The 25,911-nt window shown below is 45.9% G+C and overlaps 1 protein-coding gene across 5 annotated transcripts in view; it reads left to right on the top strand.

Annotated features, from left to right (window-relative positions):
• The window catches only part of hsf1 (heat shock transcription factor 1), a 179,781-nt gene that overhangs the window by 52,653 nt on the left and 101,217 nt on the right, over positions 1–25,911 (top strand). For all 5 annotated transcript variants that reach the window (XM_072507971.1, XM_072507969.1, XM_072507968.1 and 2 more), the window contains 5 exons: positions 5,837–5,945; positions 9,870–10,006; positions 12,890–13,014; positions 20,737–20,812; positions 23,831–23,892. In XM_072507971.1, the coding sequence (XP_072364072.1) occupies positions 5,837–5,945; positions 9,870–10,006; positions 12,890–13,014; positions 20,737–20,812; positions 23,831–23,892 (509 nt within the window). The remainder of the gene's footprint in view (positions 1–5,836; positions 5,946–9,869; positions 10,007–12,889; positions 13,015–20,736; positions 20,813–23,830; positions 23,893–25,911) is intronic.

Below are 25,911 nucleotides of genomic sequence, written 5' to 3'. Positions count from 1 at the left end.
GTCACCATTAACCTATAGAGTCCACTCTCCCCCGGCCTCTCCCTTACACTCAACGCCATCCAACCTCTGAAAGAGTACCGTACATGATACCCAAGAGTTGTACACCCCCCCCCCCCCCCCCCCCCCCCCACCTCTCCAGCTCCTCCCGTCCACTGCCTCTTGTAAAACTCCTCCTCCCAACCTCCGTTCCTTCCCCCCAACTTTCCACCCCGGCTAGACCACTCGGACCCTGTTCTGCCAGGCTCCGATGGCCAGAGCCCCTCCCCCACCTCACTCCCGTTCACTGGCCAGCCAGCGTGGAGACCCCCGCCCGCGTCCCTTTCCCCCTTGCCCGGCCCTAGGAAAGCCCAGAGATCCCCTTTTAGCACACACACCCTGCATATCCACCGACACCCCAAAGAGCCCTCATTTCGAGTGAAAGTCCCATCACTTCCCTTGTCCAAATATATCCAACATTGGCTCCTTTAGCCCTTACACTCGCACGCATGAAACAAAAAAAAAAGAAAATACAGTCATGAGGTTACATCGGCACATGGCCATTTCTCAATTTATCAGTTCTGCCACAGTCCTTCTGCTTTCGCAAACTCCTCCGCTGCTTCCGCCGTTCCAAAATAAAAGTCCCTGAGCTTATAAGTCACCCTCAGCTTCGCTGGATATACAATGCCGCACTGCACCTTGCTAATGTACAGTGCCCTCTTCACCCGGTTGAAGGCAGCCCGCCTCCTCGCCAGCTCCACCGTAAAGTCCTGGTATATACGTATACCAGCTGCAGCCCACTGCACCAACCGCTTTGCTTGGCCCAGCTCAGGACCTTCTCCTTCACACTGTACCTACGGAAGCACAGAGTCACTGCCCTTGGTGGCTCACTCGCCTTTGGTACAGGCGTCCACGACCGATGAGCCCGATCCAGTTCATATCGGGAGGGATCCTATCCCCCCCCCCCCCCCCAATAGTTTCGCCAACATCGCGGCAAAATACTCAGTCGGCTTCGGTCCTTCAACTCTTTCGGGCAGCCCCACAATCCTCAAATTCTGTCGCCTGGATCTGTTTTCCAGGTCTTCCATTTTTCCTCACAGATCCTTGTTAATGTCCATCACCTTCCTCATCTCCTTCCCCATCGAGGCAAGTTGATCACCGTGCTGCAATAATGTCTCCTCCACTTCCTTCAGCGCCTCCCCTTGCTCTCGCACCTCCGCTACTGCCCTCGCCACCGGGGAAATCGCCTCCTCCACCAGCGCACTCAAAACCTCCCTCATCTCCTTCCTCACCGTCTCCATGCATTTTGCAAACTGCCTTTCGAATTCCGCAGCCATCACCTTAGTTATTCCTTCAGCCGTAAGCACTGCGGCCTCCCCTGGTTCTCCAGCCTCCATTTTCTTTACTGACCCCGCGGTGACCTTTCCACTCCCCGACGGACTTTCAGCCGCTTTTTTCACGGCCATATTTTTGCTGGTCTTTGACATTCCCCTCCTCTGTGCTGTCTCCCGACTTTTACTGCCTTCGCTGTCCCGAGGACCGGGCATTAACCCCCGAAAATGCCGTTCCCGAACGGGAGCCCTCCAACGTGCGGCTGCCTCCCGCCCGCCGTCACCGGAAGTCCTAGCACTCTTTCTTTAGGACCACTGTCGTCTTTGTCCATGGGTATTCTAAAACTTACGGAGTTGTGATCGCTATTCCTAAAGTAATCACCAACTGAAACTTCAACCACCTGACCGGGGTCATTCCCCAATACCAGGTCCAATATGGCCCCTTCCCGAGTCAGACTATTTACATACTGCTCTAAAAGACTCTCCTGGATGCTCCTTACAAATTCTGCTCCATTTACGCCTCCAACACGACATGAGTCCCTTTCAATGTTGGGGGAAGTTAAAATCTCCCATCATGATCACCCTATTGCTCCTACATTTTTCTATAATCTTGTCTACATATTTGTACCTCTACATCACGCTCGCTCTTGGGAGGCCTATAGTAAAGTCCCAACAATGTTACTGCACCCTTCCTATTTCTTACCTCTACCCATATTGCCTCAGTGCTCAAATCCTCCATCGTGCCCTCCTTAATCACAGCTGTGGTATCATCTCTGACCAATAATGCAACACCTATTCCCCTTTTACCTCCCTCTCTATCCCTCCTGAAGCATCTATACCCTGGGATATTTAGTTGCCAGTCTTGCCCTTCCCTCAACCAAGTCTCAGTAATACTAATAACATCATATTCCCAGGTTCTAATCCAAGCCCTAAATTCATCTGCCTTATCTGCTACACTTCTCGCATTGAAACAAATGCACCTCAGACCACCTGTCCCTTTGCGTTCATCATCTCTTCCCTGTCTACTCTTCCCCTTAGTCACAATGAGTTTATTATCAAGTACCTTACTGGCTTTAGTTGCTGCCTCTTTACTGACCTGTAACTTCCTAATCTGGTTCCCATCCCCCTGCCACATTTAGTTTAAAACCTCCCCAACAGTGTTAGCAAAAGCACCCCCTAGGACATTGGTTCCAGTCCTGCCCAGGTATAGACCATCCGATTTGTAATGGTCCCACCGCCCCCAGAACCGGTTCCAATGTCCCAAAAATATGAACCCCTCCCTCCTGCACCATCTCTCAAGCCACGTATTCATTCTGACTATTCTTGAATTTCTACTCTGACTGTCTCGTGGCACTGGTAGCAATCCTGAGATTACTACCTTTGAGGTCCTACTTTTTAATTTATCTCCTAACTCCCTAAATTCTGATTGTAGGACCTCATCCCGTTTTTTACCTATATCGTTGGTGCCTATATGCACCACGACAATTGGCTGTTCACCCTCCCCCTTCAGTATGTCCTGCAGCCGATCTGAGATATCCCTGACCCGTGCACCCGGGAGGCAACGTAACATTTCGTTTTCGACCACAGAAACGCCTGTCTACTCCCTTTACGATTGAATCCCCAATGACTATAGCCCTGCCAGTCTTTTTCCCGCCCTTCTGTGCAGCAGAGCCAGCCACGGTGCCATGAGCCTGGCTACTACTGCCTTCCCCTGGTGAGTCATCTCCCCAACAGTATCCAAAACCTGTATACCTGTTTTGGAGGGAGATGACCGCAGGGGACACCTGCACTGCATTCCTGCTCTTTCTCTGCCTTTTGGTCACTCATTCCCTGTCTCCCTCACCAATCCTAATCTGCGGTGTGACCAACTCACTGAACGGGCTATCCACGACCTCCTCAGCATCACGGATGCTCCAAAGTGAGTCCATCCTCCGCTCCAGAGCCGTCATGCGGTCTAACAGGAGCTGCAGCTGGACACACTTCCCGCACATGAAGGAGTTAGGGGCATCGGCCGGGTCCCTGAACTCTCACATTGAGCACGAGGAGCATAACACGGGCCTGGAATCTCCTGCCATTTTTACATTTTACCTTAACTGATTACAAATATAATATCAAATAATGAATAAGTGAAAGGAATAAGGATTTTACTTACCAATCACAATACTTAACAACCCACGAAGAGTTAAAAATTTCTCCCAGCTACTTACCTTCCCGACAGACCCCTGGCCACTGCTCCCGTCGCAAATCTGAAGCTAGACTTGCGGATAAAAGCAAAAGAAAAGAGAGAGCTTACCTGATATTCACTCACCCCCTTAGGTTAGAGGAGGTGGAAGGGTGGGAGACACTACAAGTGTAGTGTCTCGGGTTTAGCAACCGCCCAACTTAAATAGAGGTAAAAATCAAACGCTTAAGCACCTACCTGATTCCCAAGCTGCACTCCGGCTCCCTCTCTCTCTCCCGCTCCCGGAAATGAAGGCCGCTGGAACCTGGGGACAAGTTTAAACACCTACTTGAATCCCAAGCTGCACTCCGGCTTCCTCTCTCTCTCCCGCTCCCGGAAATGAAGGCCGCTGGAACCTGGGGGCAAGTTTAAACACCTACCTGAATCCCAAGCTGCACTCGCTGCACTGTGTGGAGTTGGAACCAAATTTTGCCACAGTCGTGTGTATATAGGGAGTGTTGTGGGGGGCTAAGTAGGCAGCCTTGCGGGGCACCGGTACTGAGGACTATTGTGGAGGAGGTGTTGTTGTTTATTCTTATTGATTGTGGTCTATAGGTCAGAAAGTCGAGGATCCAGTTGCAGATTAACAATTGCTCAACTTTGTTGCCTGTATTGTCATGGATGTAGGTATGAAAATATGCTTTTGTGGGATGTTGAGTGGGAATGTTGTCACGTGCAAGGATGGGCCACAAACCACTTTAAGAGAAGGAAAGGGAAACACTGAAAACAGGGTAAGAGCATGGCAGTCGGACTAGTTTTGTGCGAATGTACGCTTGGATAGAGCATCTCGTGAACAAATTACTTCCTCCTGTGCCATAAATTAAAATGGACCTGCTCGCTATGCATTTTGTAGCTTAGTTCTTGTTAGAAGAACCCAAAGTTTCAGAAACCCCCAAACATTATTTCAAGGTTACCAACTAAATTTGTATCCAGTTGTTGAATGGTTTGTTCAGTTAATAGAAAGCAGTTAATAGGGTTAAATGGGTCCTTCTCTGGCTGGCGAACTGGAACTTATGGGGTGCCACAGGATTCACTCCTCAGACCTCAACTGTTTACAATCTAGATAAATGATCTGCAAGCAGGGACAGAGTGTGACGTAGCACAATTTGTGATGATGCTAAAATAGGTCGGAACGTAGGCAGTGAAGAGGAGATACAGATTTTACAGGTGGATATAGGTAGGCTAGGAGATTGGGCCAATGATGAACAGATGGAGTTTAATGTGAATAAGTGTGGGGTTATCCATTTTGGCTGTAAAAATAGAACGGCAAATTGTATAAATGGAAAGAAGATTCAAAATGCGTCTGGGTAGAGGGATCTGGGTGTCTTTGGTCATGAATCGCTGAAAGTCTGTATGCAGGTACAAAATATAATAAGAAAAGCAAATGGAATGTTAGCTTTTATTACAAAAGAACTGCAGTATAAAAGCAGAGAAGTGTTGTTGCAATTGTATAGGGTGTTGTTGAGACCACATCTGGAGTATTGTGTCCAGTTTTGGTCTCTGTATTTGAGGAAGGATGTGGTGGCCTTGGAAGCAGTTCAGAGGAGGGTCACCAGATTGATTCCGGGGATGAAGGTGTTGACATATGAGGAGAGATTAAACAGTTTGGGCTTTTACTCGCTGGAGTTTAGAAGGATGAGAGGGGATCTGACCGAGGTGTATAAAACAGTAAAATGGATTGATACGGTAAACATAGACCAAATGTTCCCCCTTGTGGGGTAATCTAGAACTAGAGTTCACAGATAGAGGTTGCGAGGCGGGTAGATTTAAAACTGAGATGAGGAGGCACTTCTTGAAGGACTAAATTGCCTGCTTCTGCGCCTAATTCCTACGTTCCTAAACTGTGTTTTTAGGAGATTAGTGCAACAGAATTGATCATCTCAATCCACTTGGTTTACTGAGCAGATGCTATACCAAATACCATCTGAAAAGGTAGTTGTGAGACTATGCTGCAAGGTTCTGTACGGGTTCACTGACATTGACTGCATTTAACAACGTGACTAGTTCTCCAATAGAGCATCTACGTTGAAAATTCAGTAACAATTATTGTTTAATCTTTAAACCATTCATGATTAATTCAGCATAGGGGCTGGTTTAGCACAGTGGGCTAAACAGCTGGCTTGTAATGCAGGACAAGGCAGCAGCGCGGGTTCAATTCCCGTACCGGCATCCCCGAACAGGTGCTGGCATGTGGCGACTAGGGGGTTTTCACAGTAACTTCATTGAAGCCTACTTGTGACAATAAGCAATTATTATTATTATAATCTGTATTTGCCCGATTTACTAATTGTTTTCTTCTCCTCTGCAGAGTGGGAACAGTTTCCATGTCTTTGACCAAGGACGTTTCGCGAAGGAAGTGCTTCCAAAGTACTTCAAGCACAATAACATGGCCAGCTTCGTCCGGCAGCTCAACATGTGTAAGTGATGGCAGCTGATCAGTTCTTTGCTGTTGCTTTTTCAACGTAGAGCATGTGCCCAACAGAGCAGCATCCATCCATTCCCGTATCAGCCTCCCCGAACAGGCGCCGGAATGTGGCGACTAGGGGCTTTTCACAGTAACTTCATTTAAGCCTGCGTGTGACAATAAGCGATTTTCATTTCATTTTTCATTTTATCTGGTCCATGATGATTGTTCATTGGGAACATCAGTTGAAGAAACCTAGAATAAATTGTATTCAACTATTTACCAGAGGCGATAATTGCAACTGGTAATTTGTTATTTCTCATAGGAAATGGATATCATGGATAGAGGATTGGTTAATTAATAGAAAGCAAAGGGTGGGGATTAATGGGTGTTTCTCTGGTTGGCAATCAGTAGCTAGTGGTGTCCCTCAGGGATCAGTGTTGGGCCACAATTGTTCACAATTTACATAGATGATTTGGAGTTGGGGACCAAGTACAATGTGTCCAAGTTTGCAGACGACACTAAGATGAGTGGTAAAGCAAAAAGTGCAGAGGATACTGGAAGTCTGCAGAGGGATTTGGATCGGCTAAGTGAATGGGCTAGGGTCTGGCAGATGGAATACAATGTTGACAAATGTGAGGTTATCCATTTTGGTAGGAATAACAGCAAAAGGGATTATTATTTAAATGATAAAATATTAAAACATGCTGCTGTACAGCGAGACCTGGGTGTGCTAGTGCATGAGTAGCAAAAAGTTGGTTTATAGGTGCAACAGGTGATTAAGAAGGCGAATGGAATTTTGTCCTTCATTGCTAAAGGGATGGAGTTTAAGACTAAGGAGGTTATGCTGCAATTGTATAAGGTGTTAGTGAGGTCCTGGAGTATTGTGTTCAGTTTTGGTCTCCTTACCTGAGAAAGGACGAACTGGCGCTGGAGGGTCTGCGGAGGAGATTCTCTAGGTTAATCCCAGAGCTATGGGGGTTGGATTACGAGGAGAGGTTGAGTAGACTGGGACTGTACTCGTTGGAATTTAGAAGGATGAGGGGGGATCTTGTAGAAACATGTAAGATTATGAAGGGAATAGATAGGATAGATGCAGGCAGGTTGTTTCCACTGGCGGGTGAAAGCAGAACTAGGGGGCATAGCCTCAAAATAAGGGGAAGTAGGTTTAGGACTGAGTTTAGGAGGAACTTCTTCACCCAAAGGGTTGTGAATCTATGGAATTCCTTGCCCAGTGAAGCAGTAGAGGCTCCTTCATTAAATGTTTTTAAGATAAAGATAGATAGTTTTTTGAAGAATAAAGGGTTATGGTGTTCGGGCGGGAAAGTGAAGTCCACAAAAGATCAGCCATGATCTCATTGAATGGCGGAGCAGGCTCGAGGGGCCAGATGGCCTACTCCTGCTCCGAGTTCTTCATGTTCAACAGAGGAGGAGGTGGTGTGGTGAGATTTAAATCAATTTAAAGTACCCAATTCATTGTTTTTTTCAAATTCAGGGCAATTCAGCATGGCCAGCCCACCTACCCTGCACATCTTTGGGTTGTGGGGCTGAAACCCATGCAGACATGGGGAGAATGTGCAAACTCCACACAGAGAGTGACCCGGGGCTGGGATTGAACGGGCCTTAGCACCGTGAGGCAGCAGTGATAACCACTGCGCCGTCCTGGTATAGTGGTATTATCTTTGGACTAGTAGTCCAGAGACCCAGAGTCATACTCTGGGAACGGGGCTTCAAATCCCGCCATGACAGATAGTGAAATTTGAATTCAATAAAAATCTGGTCAAAAGTCTAAAAGGTGACCATGAAACTCTTGTCGACTGTCGTAATAAACATCTGGTTTGTTAATGTGCTTTAGGGAATGAAATCTGTTGTCCTTGTTTGGTCTGGCCTACACGTGACTCCAGACCCACAGCAATGTGGTTGACTCTTATATGCCCTTGGGGATGGGCAATAAACGCTGACCCGGCCAGCAACGCCCACATCCCATGAACGAATTTTTAAAAACAAATACGCCCATTCAACCGAGTCAAATACTTTCTCCACGTCCATCGACGCTTCCACGTCCATCGACAGTACCACCTCCACGTCCATCGACGCTACCATCTCCACGTCCATCGATACTACCACCTCCACGTTCTGATCCCCCGGAGGCATCATGATTACCTTCAGAAACCTCCAGACATTAGCGACAACTGCCTCCCCTTCATGAACCTGGTCTGGTCCTCCCCCATCACCCTTGGCGCAAGGTCTTGTCCAAGAACCGCCTCATACCCTCATCCCCCGCCGGAGGCTCCAAGTTGTACAGCTTCCAGTAAAAAGCCTCAAATACCCCATTCACCTTCCCCGATTCTGTGACCACTGCATCCCCCACTAATGAAAATAAAATGAAAATCGCTTATTGTCACAAGTAGGCCTCAATGAAGTTACTGTGAAAAGCCCCTAGTCGCCACATTCCGGCGCCTGTTCGGGGAGGCTGGTACGGGAATCGAACCGTGCTGCTGGCCTGCCTTGGGCTGCTTTCAAAGCCAGCGATTTAGCCCTGTGCTAAACAGCCCCTGCTGTTTACTAACCCTCATCCATCCAATCTCTCTCACCGCCACCTACCTGCTGCACCAATATCCTGCTGGCTTTCTCGTCAAACTCGTACACCACCCCCCTGGTCCTGCGCAATTACCCATCCGCCTTCCCTGTAGACATTCACCCAACCCCCATTTGGATCCTCTGTCTCTCCTTAAACAGCGCGGATAGCCACACTTACTGTTCCATAAATCTCCTTGTCTGCCAACAACCCCACATCTAACCTCCACTGCGGCCATGGAGAGTCTCTTTCCCCCCCCCCCCCCCCCCCCCCCAGTGCAGTGCGTGGTCAGGCACACAGTCGGCGAATATCCCGAACCCAACCACCGCTGCCAGCAACGCCTTGTCCAGTACAAACAAATCAATCCAGGAATGCACCCGGTAGACATGCAAAAAGAAACAAAATTCCTTCACTCTCGGCTGCTGAAACCTCCACAGGTCTACCCCACCCATCCACTCCATAAACCCCCTCAACCCCTTCGCCATCAATTTGGGGAATGTATATTCACCAGAACTACGTGACCCCGGTCTGACTGTTGCCCCTTGTTGCATTCCTCATTTGATCGGCCCCAGACATGCCCTATGGGAGGAGAACTCTTAGCCCCTTACATTTAGACACTTTCCACATGCATAACTCCCCTCAAACCAGGCAAAAAGATCCAAAACAATTCCACTTCAAGCAGCAGCCACTGAGTGTGCGACCACTCACACCATGGTTTCCACTATAAGGGGTCAACCTTTCCTCTAGTAAATCTGTGCGGAGCGTCTGGAACGCGTTCATGACTCTGGACGAGTCTCACTCTGCACCAATCTCCATTTGATTAATTTGTGATGAGTTTTATTTGCATCTCTTTAAACCCCACTCTTTTCCCTTCCACACCTAAACATTGGCTTTAACTTTTATTTGTTTTGAAGGATCGCTGCTGAAGTTTTCCATTTGTGCCCTTGCTGGCAGCCTCTTCCCTACCTCGAAAGTGATAGGGCAAGTAATTGTGTCTGGCACGGTAGCACAGCGGTTAGCACTGTTGCTTCGCAGCGCCAGGGTCTCAGGTTCGATTCGCGGCTTGGGTCACTGCCTGTGCAAAGTCTGCACATTCTCCCTGTGTCTGCGTGGGTTTCCTCCGGGTGCTCCGGTTTCCTCCCACAAGTCCCGAAAGATGTGCTATTAGGTGAATTGGACATTCTGAATTCTCCCTCTGTGTACCCGAACAGGCGCCGGAGTGTGGCGACTAGGGGCTTTTCACAGTAACTTCATTGCAGTGTTAATGTAAGCCTACCTGTGACACTAATAAAGATTATTAAATGACGGTCAATTGCACTCTGATTTTTTCCGACCCTCTGGCTATCCTTGCCTTTGCAGATGGCTTTCGGAAAGTTGTGAACATTGAGCAAGGTGGACTTGTGAAACCAGAGAAGGACGACACAGAGTTCCAGCACGTATACTTCATCCGAGGTCAGGAACATTTACTGGAAAATATCAAGAGGAAGGTAACCAGTGTAAGTGGAATAAGCTTAGTGCCAGTTTATCTCCTTTTTCTGTCTTCACAAAATCTTGCAATTGTTAGAGATAAATGCAAATAGCTACCTGGTGCACAGGCAAAATAAGTAATTTTAGTCAGTCACTGCGTATTTCAAAATGTATCCTATTCAATCTTTCCTTTTTGACCACTCTGGAACTCTCCAACTCAACCCAGCCTGTCTTTTCATGCTCACTGTCCTGTGGGTGAGACCGTTCAGCCCTGAGCTGTGAGTGGGCTTCTCCAGAAGATGGCAAATTGCAAATTACTTAATAACGTGTACCTAGTGATGTTGTCACAGGATCCCTTCTACTTCCTATAAATTGAATCGCCCTCTCAGACTTGGACATTATGTCTTTATTGCACTTTTTTATTTGCATTCACGCCTCCTTAGACGGTGCTAATGTGTGCCACAAAAATGCAAAATCACACAAAAGGAGGCACTCTCCCTCCGATCATCCCTTCTCTGATCCCCTTTAAAAGGTTATTCTGTCATCCCCACAGAGATCAGTTTGTGTCCACAACATATGGACATAAAAATTAGGAGCAGAAGAAGGCCATTCAGCCCCTTGAGCCTGCTTTGCCATTAATAGGGCCATGACTGATCTGTGTGTTTCAAATTCCATGGTCCTATCTCCCCGATAACTTTAGATTTTTGCTAAGCAAGGATCTGACCGACCTCTGCTTTGAAAATATTCAATGACCCTGCCCCCATTGCCTTATTGAGGCAGAGAGCTACAAAGTCACACAAACTTTCGAGAGAAAAGTTTCACCTCATCTCTGTCCTAAAAAGGCAATTCCTAATGTTTAAAAGTCCTAGTTCTGGACTTGCCCACAAAAGGAAACATCCTTTCCACATACACCTTGTCAACCCCGTTCAGGATTCTTCTTCAATCAAGTCACCCCTCACTCTTCAAAACGCCAGTGGAAATAAGCCCAGTCTGTCCAACCTTTGCTCCCAAGACAACCCGCTCATTCCAGATATCAATCCAGTAAACCTCCTCTGAACTGCCTCCAACTCCTTTACATACTACTTTAAATAAGGAGACCAAAACCGCACAGTATTCGAGATGTGGTCTCACCAATGCCCTCTATAATTGAAGCATAACATCCTTCATGTTGTCTTCAATTCCAATCATTATAAAGGATAGCATTCCACTAGCCTCCTTAATTACTTGCTCTCCTGCATACTAACTTTTTGTGACTTGTACTAGAACACCTAGATCCCTCTGCACCTTGGAATTCTCCAGTTGTTCTCTTTTAGTAACACTGCTTTTTTTATTCTTCCCGATCAAAGTGAACAACTTCACATTTTCCCACACTGTACTCGCCATCTGCCAAATTTCTGTCCACTCACTCAGTCTATCTATATCCGTTTGCAACCTCCTTACCTCCCTTCACAACATACTTTCCTACCTATCTCTGTGTTATCTGCATGCCCTCGCTTCCCTCATCTAAGCCATTGATATACATTGTAAAATGCTGATGCCCCAGTATAGACCCCTGGGGGACTCCATTGATCACACCCTGCCAATCGGGAAAAGACCCATTTAGGCATACTCTCTATTTTTGGTAAGCCAGCCAATCTTCTGTCCATGCTATCATGTTAACCTCAACACCATGAGCTCCTACTTTGCCAGTAACCTTTTATGTGGCACCTTGTCCAATGCCCTCCGGAAATCCCAGTACAGTATGTCAACAGATTGCTCTTTCTCCAGTGCACATGTCACTCCTTCAAAGAACTCCAATCAATTGGTTAAATACGGTTTCCCTTTCACAAAACAATGTTGACTCTTGATAGGCGTGACTTTTTCTAAATGCCCATCTGTAGCCTCCTAATGATCGATTCTAACACCTTCCACGTGGCAGCAGTCAAACTAATTGGTCTGTGGTTTCCAGTTTTCTGCCTCCCTTCACCAAGCCGCAACCGTCTTCACTTTCTCCTCTCCCAAAATCCCCATGTCTGCCTTACTGGCGTGATGTCCTCTAACCAACTCGATGCCTCATGTAAAAGTGATTGTTCTTCAGCTCCTCTGCGTGTCTGCGTGGGTTTCCTCCGGGTGCTCCGGTTTCCTCCCACAGTCCAAATATGTGCAGGTTAGGTAGATTGGCCATGCTAAATTGCCCCTTAGTGTCCAAAGAGGTTGGGTGGGGTTACGAGGATGGGATGGAGGTGTGGGCTTAAGTAGGGTGCTCTTTCCAAGGGCCGGTGCAGACTCGATGGGCTGAATGGCCTGCACTGTAAATTCTATGATCTGACCTTTTGATCTTGCCTAATGTGTGCAGGGATGAGTGGGTCATGGCTACTCCGTAACCCAGAGCGTTAAGGCTAATGTGTGCAGGGATGAGTGGGCCATGGCTCTCCGTAACCCAGAGCGTTAAGGCTAATGTGTGCAGGGATGAGTGGGTCATGGCTACTCCGTAACCCAGAGCGTTAAGGCTAATGTGTGCAGGGATGAGTGGGCCATGGCTACTCCGTAACCCAGAGCGTTAAGGCTAATGTGTGCAGGGATGAGTGGGCCATGGCTACTCCAGAGAGTTAAGGCTAATGTGTGCAGGGATGAGTGGGCCATGGCTACTCCAGAGCGTTAAGGCTAATGTGTGCAGGGATGAGTGGGTCATGGCTACTCCGTAACCCAGAGCGTTAAGGCTAATGTGTGCAGGGATGAGTGGGCCATGGCTACTCCAGAGCGTTAAGGCTAATGTGTGCAGGGATGAGTGGGCCATGGCTACTCCAGAGCGTTAAGGCGAATGCTGATGCCACGAATGGAGATCACGGTGCAAATGATAGCTCAGACTGACTTCTGGGTTTGGTATTGTCAGATTTGTTGTCAATGTAATGTTTGGTTTAAAACTTTTTTAGATGTCGACTGTAAAGCCAGAAGAGATAAAAGTCCGGTCAGATGACGTCAGTAAAATTCTAACTGATGTTCAAATCATGAAAGGGAAACAGGAGAACCTGGACTCCAAACTACATAACATGAAGCAGTAAGTACCTAAACTTGGAAGACCGAGTGTCGAGGAGCGATTGACAGTTAACGTAATACACCAGTGCTACGCTCAGCCTCACTGCAGACACTTCCTGATACTTGATGGATGTATTTTTGAGGAGACAGTATGCATAGTTTCCAATTAAGCCTCCATCTGCAATCGAAAAAGTAATTGTCGCCAATTTCTTAATGAAGAAATTCAATGGCAGTAGTTTTCAAGAATCTTCCATTAACTGGAGAGCAGTACACCTGGAACCTGATGCCCCACCAGCAGTTTCAATCCTGTTCATAGCCCATTTATCGGCCACATATTCCAGGTGGATTATATTGTGGAAAGGATTTTGATTAGTTTGCGTATTTGGAGATGAAACTATACATGTACTCACACAAGAGGGACAATTAAACATGGAATATTACTTCTTGGCTAGTTAGTGACAGTCATCGCACCATTACATTACATGTGATATTCAAAGTGTCTGATCAGAATATTGAGGTTTAAAGAGCCACATGAAGGAAGAAAGAGTTGGAAGCAATGAAATGAATGGAAATGAAATGAAAAATCAGGGGCTGGTTTAGCCTCCCCGAACAGGCACCAGAATGTGGTGACTAGGGGTTTTTCACAGTAACTTCATTGGGGTTTTTCACAGTAACTTCATTTGAAGCCTACTTGTGACAATAAGCGATTTTCATTCATTTCATTTTTCATTTCACGGTGGTTTTAACAGCCGGCAGGTGAAATTGACGAAGGAATGTGGTTTTCAGTCTGGGCTAATGCACAGTGGTTTGCCTGGGGAGTTGATGGGCTTTCAGTCCCTGGAAAGTTTTTAGCTTGGGGAGATGATGTTAGTGCTGGGTGGAGCTCAGAAAGACATAGTTTTAGAGAAAGGCTTTTGGAAGTGAAGTCTGATCTGGCAACCCTGTTTTTTTCGACCACAAATAAAGACAGTTTTTTTCCCAGTAGAACTGGGTTTTTTTAAAGTAATATTTTAAAGCAGAGCGGTCTTGTTTGAAGACAGGAAGGGGCTGAAACAACTGAGTTGAAGCAGCAATTTGAAGATATTCAGCCAGAGTCTGAAAGGGTTCTAACCAGAGCCAGAAACTGTTCTGTACCACAAGTACTCTATGCTCTGCTGATTTTTAAATTGGACTGAGAGCTGTATGTTTATTTTCTTGTTGTTTAATGGGAAATTGAATCGGAGTGTTAAGGAGTCATTGTAAGCTGTTCTTTTTCGGGTGTGACGTTTAAAAAGTTTGATCTTGTATTTAGAATAAAGTTTTGTTTTAGCAATATCAAAGCTCTATTTTTTCAAGCAATCATTCCTGGAGCGAATCATTCGTTCCACACAGTCCTACAAATAGACTAAAATATTGAGGTTTTGGTCCAATACTCTAGCCACTGTTGGAGTCTGGTCTGGGATCGTAATTAATGTCTCCACCACACTTTCAGGCTGTGTATTACAGACCCGAACCACTCATTTTTTTCTCACAACACATTTGCAAATCACTAAATCTGTGCCCTCTCATTCTTGATCCCTTTATGAGAGGAAACCGTTTCTCCCCATCTACTCTGTCCAGCCCCCTCATGATTTTGAACATCTCCCCTTAGCCTTCTTCACTCCAAAAAGAAGAGTCTCAATTTCTCCAATCACTCCATGTATCCCTGGCAACGCGTTCCAGGCACTCACTACCTTCTGTGTATAAAAATAAAAAAAATAAAAAAACCTGCCTCACACATCTCCTATAAACTTTGCCCCACGGACCCTTTGCCCCACTAGTGGCTGACCCCTCCACCCTGGGAGAGAGTGCCTGTTCATCCAATGTCCATGCCCCTCAATCTTGTAGATCTCTGTCAGGTCGCCACTCAATCTCCGTCATTCTAATAAAAACGGTCCTAGTCTATTCAGCCTCTCTGTATAGCTAACACCCTCCAGACCAGGCAACATCCTAGTAAACCTCCTCTGCACCCTCTCCATAGCCCCCACATCCTTCTGGTAGTGTGGCGACCAAAATTGTGCGCAATATTCCAAGTGCGGCCGTACCAAGGTTCTATACAACTGTAACACGACTTGCCAGTTTTTATACTCAATGCCCCATCCAATGAAGGCAAACATTCCGTATGCTTTCTTGACTACCTTGTCCACTTGTGTTGCCACTTTCAAAGATCAGTGGACGTGTACGCCCAGATATCTCTGCCTTTCGATATTCCTAAAAGTTTTGCCATTTACTGTATATTTCCCTTCTATGTCAGACCTACCAAAATGCATTACCTCTCATTTGTCCAGATTAAACTCCATTTGCCATTTCTCTGCCCAAGTCTGCAACCTAGCTATGTCCTACTGTATCCTCTGACAATCCTCAACACTATCTGCCACTCCAACAATCTTGGTGTCATCCGCAAACTTATTATCAGGCTACATTTCCTCCAAATTGTTTATGTATACTACAAACAACAGAAGCCCACCACGAGTCACAAACTTCCATTCAGAAAAACACCCTTCTGCTGCTACCCTCTGCCTTATATGACCGAGCCAGTTCTGTATCCATCTTACCACCTCACATCTGATCCCGTGTGACTTTACCTTTTATACCAGGCTGCAAAGGCTTTACTGAAGTCCACATAAACAACATCCACTGCCCTCCCCTCATCGATCATCTTTGTCACCTCCTCAAAACCCTTGATCAAGTTCGCGAGGCACGACCTCCCCTTCACAAAACCATGCTGTCTATCATTAATGAGTCCATTTGTTTCCAAATGGGTATAAATCCTGTCCCTGAGAATTCTCTCCAATAATAAACCTCCTACCGACGTGAGGCTCACTGGCCTGAAGTTCCCAGGGTTATCCCTGCTACCTTTCTGAAACAGCAGTACCACATTAGCTTTTCACCAGTCCTCTGGGATCTCACTTATAGCCAATGAGGATACAAAGATGTCGTCAAGGCTCCAGCAATTTCCTCCCTTGCTTCCCTCAGTATTCTGGGGTAAATCCCATCATGCCCAGGAGACTTATCTACCTTGATGTCTTTTAAAACACCCAATAATACCCCTTCCATTTTGATGTCAACATGACCCAGACTATTCACACACCCTACCCAAGAATCACATTCCACAAAATCCTTTTCTTTGATGAACACTGATGCAAAGTACTCATTTCCTCTGGCTCAACACATCGATTCCCCCCACTGTCCTTAAATGGTCCAATCCTTTCCCTGGCCACCCTCTTGTTTTTTACATATGAATAAAAAGCTTTGGGATTCACCTTTATCCTACTTGCCAAGGACTTTTCATGACCCCTCCTAGCCCTCCTAATTTCTACTTAAATACCTTCATTCTTTCTTTATACTCCTCAAGGGCTTAGACTGTTCCCACCCTTCTAGCCGTGCAAAAGCCGCCTTTTTCTTTTTGATGAGGTTCACAATATCCCTCGTTATCCAAGGCTCCTTAAACTGCCCATACTTATCCTTCGTTCTCTCAGGAACATGACTTTCCTGAATCCTAATCAACCATTGCTTGAAAGACTCACGCATGTCTGATGTTGATTTACCCTACAACAGCCGCACCAAATCCAAATTCTTCAATTCCTGTCTAATGTTACCATAATTTGCCATTCCCCTGTTTAACACCTGAACCCGAGGGTTACCGTCATCCCTATGCAAAGGTACCCTAAAACTTAGGGAATTGTGTCACTACTCCACACACTATAATTTATTAACTGCTCTCTCCACCTGTCCTGTACACAGATACAACCTGGTCCCTCCTGCACACCCTTAACAATTTTACCTTTGTTTTCTATTGACTCCATTTTTTTCGTACAAAAATGCATCACCTCACACACTGCACTTCATCTGCCGCCAATGCCCACTCCAACTTGTCTATGTCCTTTTGAAATTCTGCACTATGTCATGGGAGTGTCCCTTATCACCTGGCTTCAGTGATGTCATTGTGTCGGTGGACATGGACTGTGGCTCTGAGTTTTACTTTCACTTTGAGTTTGGATTGGTTTGAACTGCACAGGTTGAAAAAAGTGTTTTTCTTGATCTTCATTTTAAAAGCTGTTCCAGGCGGCTTGGTAACTTAAAAGAGCTAATTGCTTTCTGGAAGGAATTCAAATCTGCTGTTTGAAAAGGGGAACAGAGTATCAATAACAACAGTCTTATACAAGTGAGAATGCCGTGTGCTGGGCCACGCCTTTGAGAAGGGGTTTCTGGTTGTATTTGGATTTTGTTATTGAATTGGAACAGTTAAGGGGGAATTCATTAAGGGTTATACATAGATTGCTGAAGCTGTGTGGGGTCTTTGTGTTTGTAGTTGATGCAAATTCTTGCTGTGTGTGTTTATACAAATGTTAACTAAATTCTTAGAATAAAGCTTGTTTTTTGATTAAAAGCGCCTAAGATGTCTGTTGAATAACACCTGACAGGCAGGCTCTTCTGCTCATCCCAACCAAATTCAACAAAAGGTATAGGTCAGGTGAACTCCATAATATACTTTGGAGTTTTTTAAAACCCTGGCCCACACCAACTATTCTTCTCACAGTTTACAAAACTTCCAAATGTTGTGTCAGTGCCCTTCTTCATAAACCAAGGAGTTAACTTTGCATCTGTATTCAGTAACAAAATGGGGCGATGGGACCCACACTCTGCCGGATCCTTATCTTTCTTTAAGATCAAGGAGATCACGCCTGCGCCAATGTGGCCGGCAACATCCCCTGAGACGTTGAATCCTGAAACATTTCCAACAGCAACGGGGCCAACTGTCCAGCAAACGTCCTGCAAAATTTGATCAAATGCCACTTTTAAATAAAGTTAGCAAACAGATTACTTAGTCGTGTAGACCTCCGAACAGAGTTCCTTTCAAGAGCAGATTCAGTACACTTCTTCCCAACCTAGCAGCAAAACTGCTGTTCAACTTAAAATCCTTCTGTCCTGTCAAACTTCAATCCTGTGGCACGTTGTAGACAGACCTCACTCCTCCCATGAATTACTTCATCTACATCCCACTAGGTGTAACATGACCTGCTTAGCTAGGACTAAATGCAACCCCTCATAAATTATCTACTCTCCAGGGAATCTCCAGCAATCCTAACAATATCCCATTTGCCCTTGATATGTAAACAAGTAAATGGTTAGAATGAATCATGACCTCTTCTTTTTTTTTTACTTCTTAATCACGGCTTTAGCAGACACAGTCTGGATAACTTAACCTAGGTTCTTTAATAATATTACTCCAACAAATATATACCTTAAACCGGGCTTTTAACCTTACTGTAACATATATAAAATACAATGCATATAAAAATATACAAATTTCTTACATTCATCGCATTATATTTGGATTTTAAAAAGGCACTCATAAGATGCAACACGAGGCTTTTGCACAGAATTAGGCCACAGGAATTTGAGTCTCGGTTATTTAAAATCTATATCAGTGACTTAGATGGAGGAGCTGAGTGTAGCGTACACAAGTTTGTTAATGGTACAAAGTTAGATGGGAAAGTAAAGTAAGGAAATGCGAAGCAGCTGCAAAGAGATTCATATCAATTAGGGGCTGGTTTAGCACACTGGGCTAAACAGCTGGCTTGTAATGCACAACGATGCCAGCAGCGATGGTTCAATTCCCGTACTGGCCTGCCCGAACAGGCGCCGGAATGTGGCGACTAGGGGCTTTTCACAGTAACATCATTGAAGCCTACTTGTGACAATAAGCGGTTATTATTATATCATTATTATTATCAATTAAGTGGACAAGAATGGGGCAGACGGAATATAACATGAACTATCAATTTTGGAAATGAAAATAAGAAAGCAGGATATTTTTCAAAACTTGCAAGATTTCATGTCGGGAAGGATATAATTGCTTTCCAAGGAGTACAACAAAGGATTCCAAAGTGGAATGGGCCTTTATTCCCTGGAGTTCATTGGAATAGAACAGACAGTGCAGAAGGAGGCCATTCAGCCCATCGAGTCTGCACCGACCCACTTAAGCCCTCACTTCCACCCTATCCCCGTAACCCAATAACCCCTCCTAACCTTTTTAGTCACTGTGGGCAATTTATCATGCATGTCCTAACCTGCACGTCTTTGGACTGCGGGGGGAAACTGGAACACCTGGAGGAAACCCATGCAGACATGGGGAGAACGTGCAGACTCCGCACAGACAGTGACCCAACAGGGAATCGAACCTAGGACCCTGACGCTGTGAAGCCACAGTGCTAGCCACGTCTGCTACCGTGCTGCCCCAAATGAGAATGAGAAGTGATCTCATTGAAATCTGTCGAATTCTTAAGAGACTTGATGGAATTGATGCTGCAAAATCTAGACGGTATCACAGTACCAAGGTAAAGGGTCATACATTTAGGATTGAAATGAGAAGCTTCTTCGCTCATACAGTTGTGAATCCTTGGAATTCATTATGTATATTCAAGATTGAGATCTATGCTCAAGGGGTATTAAGGGTTCTGGATAAGTAGAACATCAGCCATGATCATATTGAATGGCATAGCAGGCTCAAGGGGCTGAGTGGCCCACTTCTCCTCATTCATATGTTCATTGAAATTGCTACGCTACAATTTGTACATCTCTTGAGATGGTTTGCCCCTAAAACTCACCCTCGAACTCCATGCGGGGTGTTGGGCTGGTCAGCTCAGCCATAAAGAAGCAAAATACTGCGGATTCTGGAAATCTGAAATCAAGCACACAATGCTGGGGCGGCGGTAGTTAGCTCTGCTGCCTCACAGTGCCAGGGACCTGGGTTCAATTCCAGCCTTGGGTGAAGTTTGCATGTGCTCCCCGTGTCTACGTGGGTTTCCTCTGGGTGCTCTGGTTTCCTACCACAGTCCAAAGATGTGCAGGCTAGGTGGATTGGCCATGATAAGTTGTCCCTTAGTGTCCAAAAAAGGTTTGGTTGGTTATGGGGATAGGGCAGAGGAGTGGGCCTGGGTAGGATGGTCTTTAAGAGAGTTGGTGTAGACTCGATGGGCCGAATGGCCTCCTTCTGCATTGTAGGGATTCTATGAAAATGCTGGATAAACTCAACAAGTCTGACAGCATCTATGGAGAGAGAAACAGTTAACGTTTCGAGTCCATATGACTTCTTCAGAACTTAGAAAGTCCTGTTTCTCACTGCCCATTTGAACGAAGTACTTTTGCATTCTGCTGAGGGACACTCCACCTCAGAATGCTAGCATTTCATGAAAGTCATGGACTATTCTACCCTGGAGGACTGCACAGCTGAATATGATCCTGTTTTCACCCCATCTCCCCACGTGCACTTTCCAACCGGGAGTGAGAACCCTGGCGTGCTTTCTCCCCATCCCGAACCCAGAGCTATGGAGGCCAGTTTTAGAACTCCAATTCCAGCACTGGTTGCGTTGACTCTTGATCAGCTCCAAAACAATGATTAAGGTTTGAGTACTGCAAACGTTACTGTCAATATCCTGAGCTCAATTTTAATTAAAATAGCTGCAGTTCTTCAGCAAGTTTAGACAGTGAATGATTGTGCCTAACTAACTTCCAAGATCCATGGTGCCAAGGTAAATTGATTTTATCCAGGACAGAAATGACACAAGTATCTTGGTTTGTATCTTGATGTCATATGCAAACGGTGGATCAGCATAGCTGCCTGAGCACTGACACCATCATGGGGCCTCCTTGTTTGTTGTGTGTGGCCAGCAGGCAGCTATGTGTTTTGTGCAAATCACTGACTATACATTTTATTTGACAGTGAAAACGAAGCATTGTGGCGTGAAGTGGCCAGCCTGCGACAGAAGCACACGCAGCAACAGAAAGTCGTGAATAAAGTAAGGGATCAGGAAGGTTGTTGAGGCACAACAACAAATATTTACTTAATTCCGAGGAGCCGGCTGAATGCTTAAGGGGTTGTGCACCCTTCTCATTCACCTGTGCACAAGGTGTAACATTTCCAATTCACAAAGATTTTGTTGTTGAAAATTCTGCACCTGAAAAATAACCAGCCAGTATGAGGACATTAGAAATGGCATCACTGGATTTGAAAGAGCTACTTAGTGCAGGGTTCCTACCCTGATCCAGAGGCGGTAATATTCTCCACCCATCTTTGCTGACAAGTGCCTGTGGCTGAAGGCAACCAAGGTCAAGATTGAGATTGGCTGTCATGCCCTCTATGCCTGAACAGCCCTGCTGGCACCCATAATGTTAGTTCATATGTCAAGCTTAGATAAGATGCCACATTATTGCTAATGCCAAGGGAGTAGATATACAGCAGCGATAAAGGTGGACCAGATGAGTTTGGGAGGAAATAATTGAGCCCTTTGCATGGCCAGCAAGGCTCTAGTGATCAAAGATGCACAGCCCAGGTAAACAAGCATCCAAGGAAGGCAGCCCATTGTTGGCATTTAGGCCGAATCATGTGAAAATACCGACAGTGGGCTGCCTTCCTTGGATGTTTGTCATTTTTACTGGGGTCTGAGATTGAGCAGGAGTGCCTGCCACAGTTAATGAAGGAACCCAGGGCTCGTTCATTGTCTAATCATTCTAGCTGTGTTTTATCATTCAGGCTGGAACCATATTGAAAGCTTTTTTGGAAAAGGGGAGTAAATGAATATTGTGTTCCTGATGGGTGGGCTAGAAGTTTATATCAGCCATTCCCCTCTGCCCTGGTCCCAAAGAATTCTCCACTGTGCAAGCTGTGGGGAATGCAGTGTGGAGGTTAGGCATTTTGCCCTCTAGGAGATGGAGGCGATCAGCAGGAGTGCCATTTCCAGGCTTCTTTTGATGTATCGGCAGTGATGTTAGTCGAGGTCGAGAGCAGGCTTGTTGTTGCCTGTTTTCCTGTGATTGGTGCATAGTTCCAAATGGTCAGGAGGGGTAAGTCAGCATATCAGAGTGCGACGTGTTGCGTTTAATGACTGAGCTATAAACAGGGAACTACTGCTTGAGAGAGTCTGGTTACAAAGAACCCGAGGCTTGTGCTGAGTGGGTTCCAGATGAGTCCGTGGAGGCCGCTGCTCAGGCAGGTAGGTAAAAGTGGGAATGTTAACTCTATCAAGGAATTGGGAGGGAGAATTATTTTGTGTTGGCAGTAACACTCCTCCTCCATGTGTCCCATTCATATGCTTAGGAGAAGGTTGATTTGCTTGAGAGGGGTGTTGTGAAAGGGTTGTTGCTGCTCAGGACAGGGTATCTCATCAGGCTGTTTGAAGTCAAGGAAATTACTCTTGCTCTTGGTGTGATTTCCCCTTTTGAGGAAAGAGAAGATGAGAATGAATAGTACACCTGAAGTCATGGGACAGACACCTTGTTACTGAACATCTGCATAATTGAGTTAGAGGCATTAGCCTTGGGATGAAGGTTTAGGAATGTGATGGGCCCAGTGTTGTTCAATTTTTTTAATTAATTTGCTGGATGTGTATGTCTCTGACAAAGCCAGTATTTGTCCCCAATCCCTGATTGCTCTGTCAGGTATTGGTGAGCTATCTTCTTCAATGTAACTTGGTGGAATACAAGGCCACCTGAGAGGGCCGTCAGCTATATTGCTTCAATTTGTTTGATTTAGAATCATAGAATTTACAGTACAGAAGGAGGCCATTCGGCCCATCGAGTCTGCACCAGCCCTTGGAAAGAGCACCCTACCCAAGCCCATACCTCCACCCCATCCCCGCAACCCAGCAACACCACCCAACCTTTTTGGACACTAAGGGCAATTTATCATGGCCAATCCACCTAACCTGCACATTTTTGGAATGTGGGAGGAAACCAGAGCTCCCGGAGGAAACCCACGCAGACACGGGGAGGATGTGCAGACTCCGTACAGACAGTGTCCCAGCCGTGAGTCGAACCTGGGACCCTGGAGCTGTGAAGCAACTGCACTAACCACTGCGACCGTGCCGCCCACATTTACTTGGTGTTCATTAAAAAAAACCAAAATAAACTTTCTGCATCCTTCCCTCCAGTAGCTGATAGCTAACACTTTTTAATTAATGTGTGAAATTTCTCATTTTTAGACTGTGTTACTAATGGCACTTCTCAGTGGAATCTTCATTATCAAGCGGCTGCCCTGTGACTTCAGCTGAGCTGAGGGTGTGTAGCGCAGGTTCACCTTCCACTCTGATACCTAATCTTTCTGATTTGGGGTTTGATACGGGGACAGAAGTTGCTTTGGCAGGAGTGTTGGCTATGTAGAAAATACATTTAGTTTTATAGAGATGGGCAAGCGTATGGGATGGGCCAAGATATGGGATGTGCTGTTAAGTTTGTGAGATTGCACCTTTATGAGGAAGATTAATGTCAGGGTGGGGTGTCCATCCGTACACTAAGTAAGAGTATTATTGAGGAGTGGGATATAATAGGGGAGGAGAAGGGCTGTCTGCTCGTCAGATGATGGGTCTGCTCTGAAGAAATGTTACGGGTACAAAGTTGTTAATGGAGGCTGTGCCAAATGGTTTGCACTTGAAATATGGCATTGTTTTTTAGAGCCTCTCTGGCAATATAGCGAGAGATTTGTCATAGTGGGTAAGCCAGGGGGAATGGCTCTGGGCAGGGCATTGCTAGGTCGTGGTGAGTGTGAAGTAGCAGTGGAATGGTGTGATTGGATGTGGGATGACTCTAGTCGGGTTCTACTGAACCCATCTGATGGGCAATATGGGTGGGACTATCACTGGAGGGCAACTTGAGAATTCTGTTGAATCTGAAGTTTAGAGACAAGATGGTCTCTGACTAAGGAGCAGGATTCTCTTTGGGTGCGGGACTGAGAAGGGGTATAACTCATGGTACAATGGCTGTTATTGGATGATGTGTTTTGCTCTTGTAATTTTTTTTTAAACCTTGTTTTTGTCCTTCAGCTTATTCAGTTCCTGATTTCACTTGTGCAATCCAATAGAGTCATTGGAGTGAAGAGGAAAATGTGAGTATGTTGAGTTAATTATTATCAGTGCGCTGTGATGGGAATGAAATTATTGCTGTCTGTTCGTGTGTGACAAACTGCTTAGTGAAAGTCACATGAGAGTGGCATTCATCCACTGTCTCACTGCAATTCAGCCATTAAAACCTGCACGTCTTACTGAGATTGTGAATGTTTTGACATGTTTGTCTTGGGTTTTGCCACCAGATAGTAACATAACTGCAAGGAGTTGTTACTTGGTCATCATAAGTCTTCTATGACCTGAATCAAACCGGTGGTATTTTCATGTTAATTTAGTCTAGTGAAGAACCCTTGATAGTCATGTGTTGGTTGTAAAACCCCATTTGTGCATCAGAAGCAACAGTGTCCTTCTAGCTCCATTGCACAGAACGTTAACAATTTGAAACTGTGTAACAGAGGTTACAAACTAAACACTAATTGTGTCTCTGTGGATGAATAAAGACATGTGGAAACAGTTGGGAAAGATCCGTGCATTAAGCACATAGATAGCAGAGGAGTGCTCCGGAAGTGCTGAATGGATGATCCATTTTTGCTTCCTCTCGAGTCCCCAGCATCACAGATGCCAGTCCTCGGCCAATTTGATTCACTCCATGTGATATCGAGAAATGGCTGAAGTCACTGGATACTGCAAAGGCTATGGGCCCAGACAATATTCCAGCAATAGTACTGAGGACTTGTACTCCAGAACTTGCCGCGCCCCGAGCCAAGTTGTTCCAGTGCAGCTACAACACTGGCATCTACTCGGCAATGTGGATATTGCCCAGGTGTGTCCTGTACACAACAGTGAGGACAAACCCAACCCAGCCAATTGGTCGAACCTCCGTCATCGGCAAAGTGAATGGAAGGAGTCATCAACGGTGCTGTGTAGCAACACTTGCTCAACAATAATCTGCATACTGACGCTCAGCTTGGGTTCTGTCAGAGCCACTCCGCTCTTGTCCTCATTACAGCCTTGGTTCAAACATGGACAAAAGAGCTGAATGCCAGAGGTGAGGTGAGAGCGACTGCCCTTTACATCATGGCAGCATTTAAATGAGTATGGCATCAAGGAGCCCGAACAACACTGGAGTCAATGGGAATCAGGGGAGAACACTTTTTCCAATGGCTGGAGTCAAACTTAGCACAAAGGAAGGTGGTTGTGGATTTTGAACGTCACCCAACTCCGTTCTGCGACATCATTGCTAGGGTTCATCAGAGTAGTGACCTAGGCCCAACCATCAAAAATCAGAAATGACGATGTTTACCGATGGTTGCACAGCAGCATTCGTGACTCCACAGACACTGAAGCAGCCTATGTCCATATGCAGCAGAAATGGGACAAAATCAGACTTGGGCTCATAAGCGGCAAGGAACACTTGCGCCACACAGTGCGCGGAAATGAACATCTTCAATAAGAGAGAATCTAACCCTCTCCTCTTGTCAGTTAATGGCGTTGCCATAGCTAGTATCTCCCACTATCAACGCCTTGGGCGTTGCCATTGACCAAAAACTGAACTGGGCTCGCCATATAAATACTGTGGCTACAAGAGCAGGTCAAAGGCTTGGAATCCTGCAACGGGTAACTCACCACCTGACTCCCCAAAGCCTGTCCACCATCTACAAGGCACAAGTCAGGAGTGTGATGAGATACTCTCCACTTGCCTGAATGTGTACAGATCCATCAGCCTGGAAGCTCGACACTAAAGCAGCCCACTTGATTGGCACCCCAACCATTGCAATAAACATCCACTCGCCCCACCACAGGTGCACAGTGGCAGCCGTGTGTACCATCTACAAGATGCACTGCAGGAACTCGCCACGGCTCCTTCAATAGCATCTTCCAAATCCACGGCCACTACCATCTAGAAAGACGAAGCCAGAATTGTATGGAGACAATACCACCTGCGAGTTCCTCTCCAAGTCCATCCTGACTTGGAAATATATCGCCGTTCCTTCACTATCACTGGATCAAATTCCTATAACTCCTTCCCTAACAGCACTATGGGTGTTCCTACATGACAT

The sequence above is a fragment of the Scyliorhinus torazame genome, chromosome 6 (assembly GCF_047496885.1).
Source record: "Scyliorhinus torazame isolate Kashiwa2021f chromosome 6, sScyTor2.1, whole genome shotgun sequence".
NCBI classification, from domain to species: domain Eukaryota; kingdom Metazoa; phylum Chordata; class Chondrichthyes; order Carcharhiniformes; family Scyliorhinidae; genus Scyliorhinus; species Scyliorhinus torazame.
This window is presented reverse-complemented; position numbering and strand designations above follow the sequence as displayed.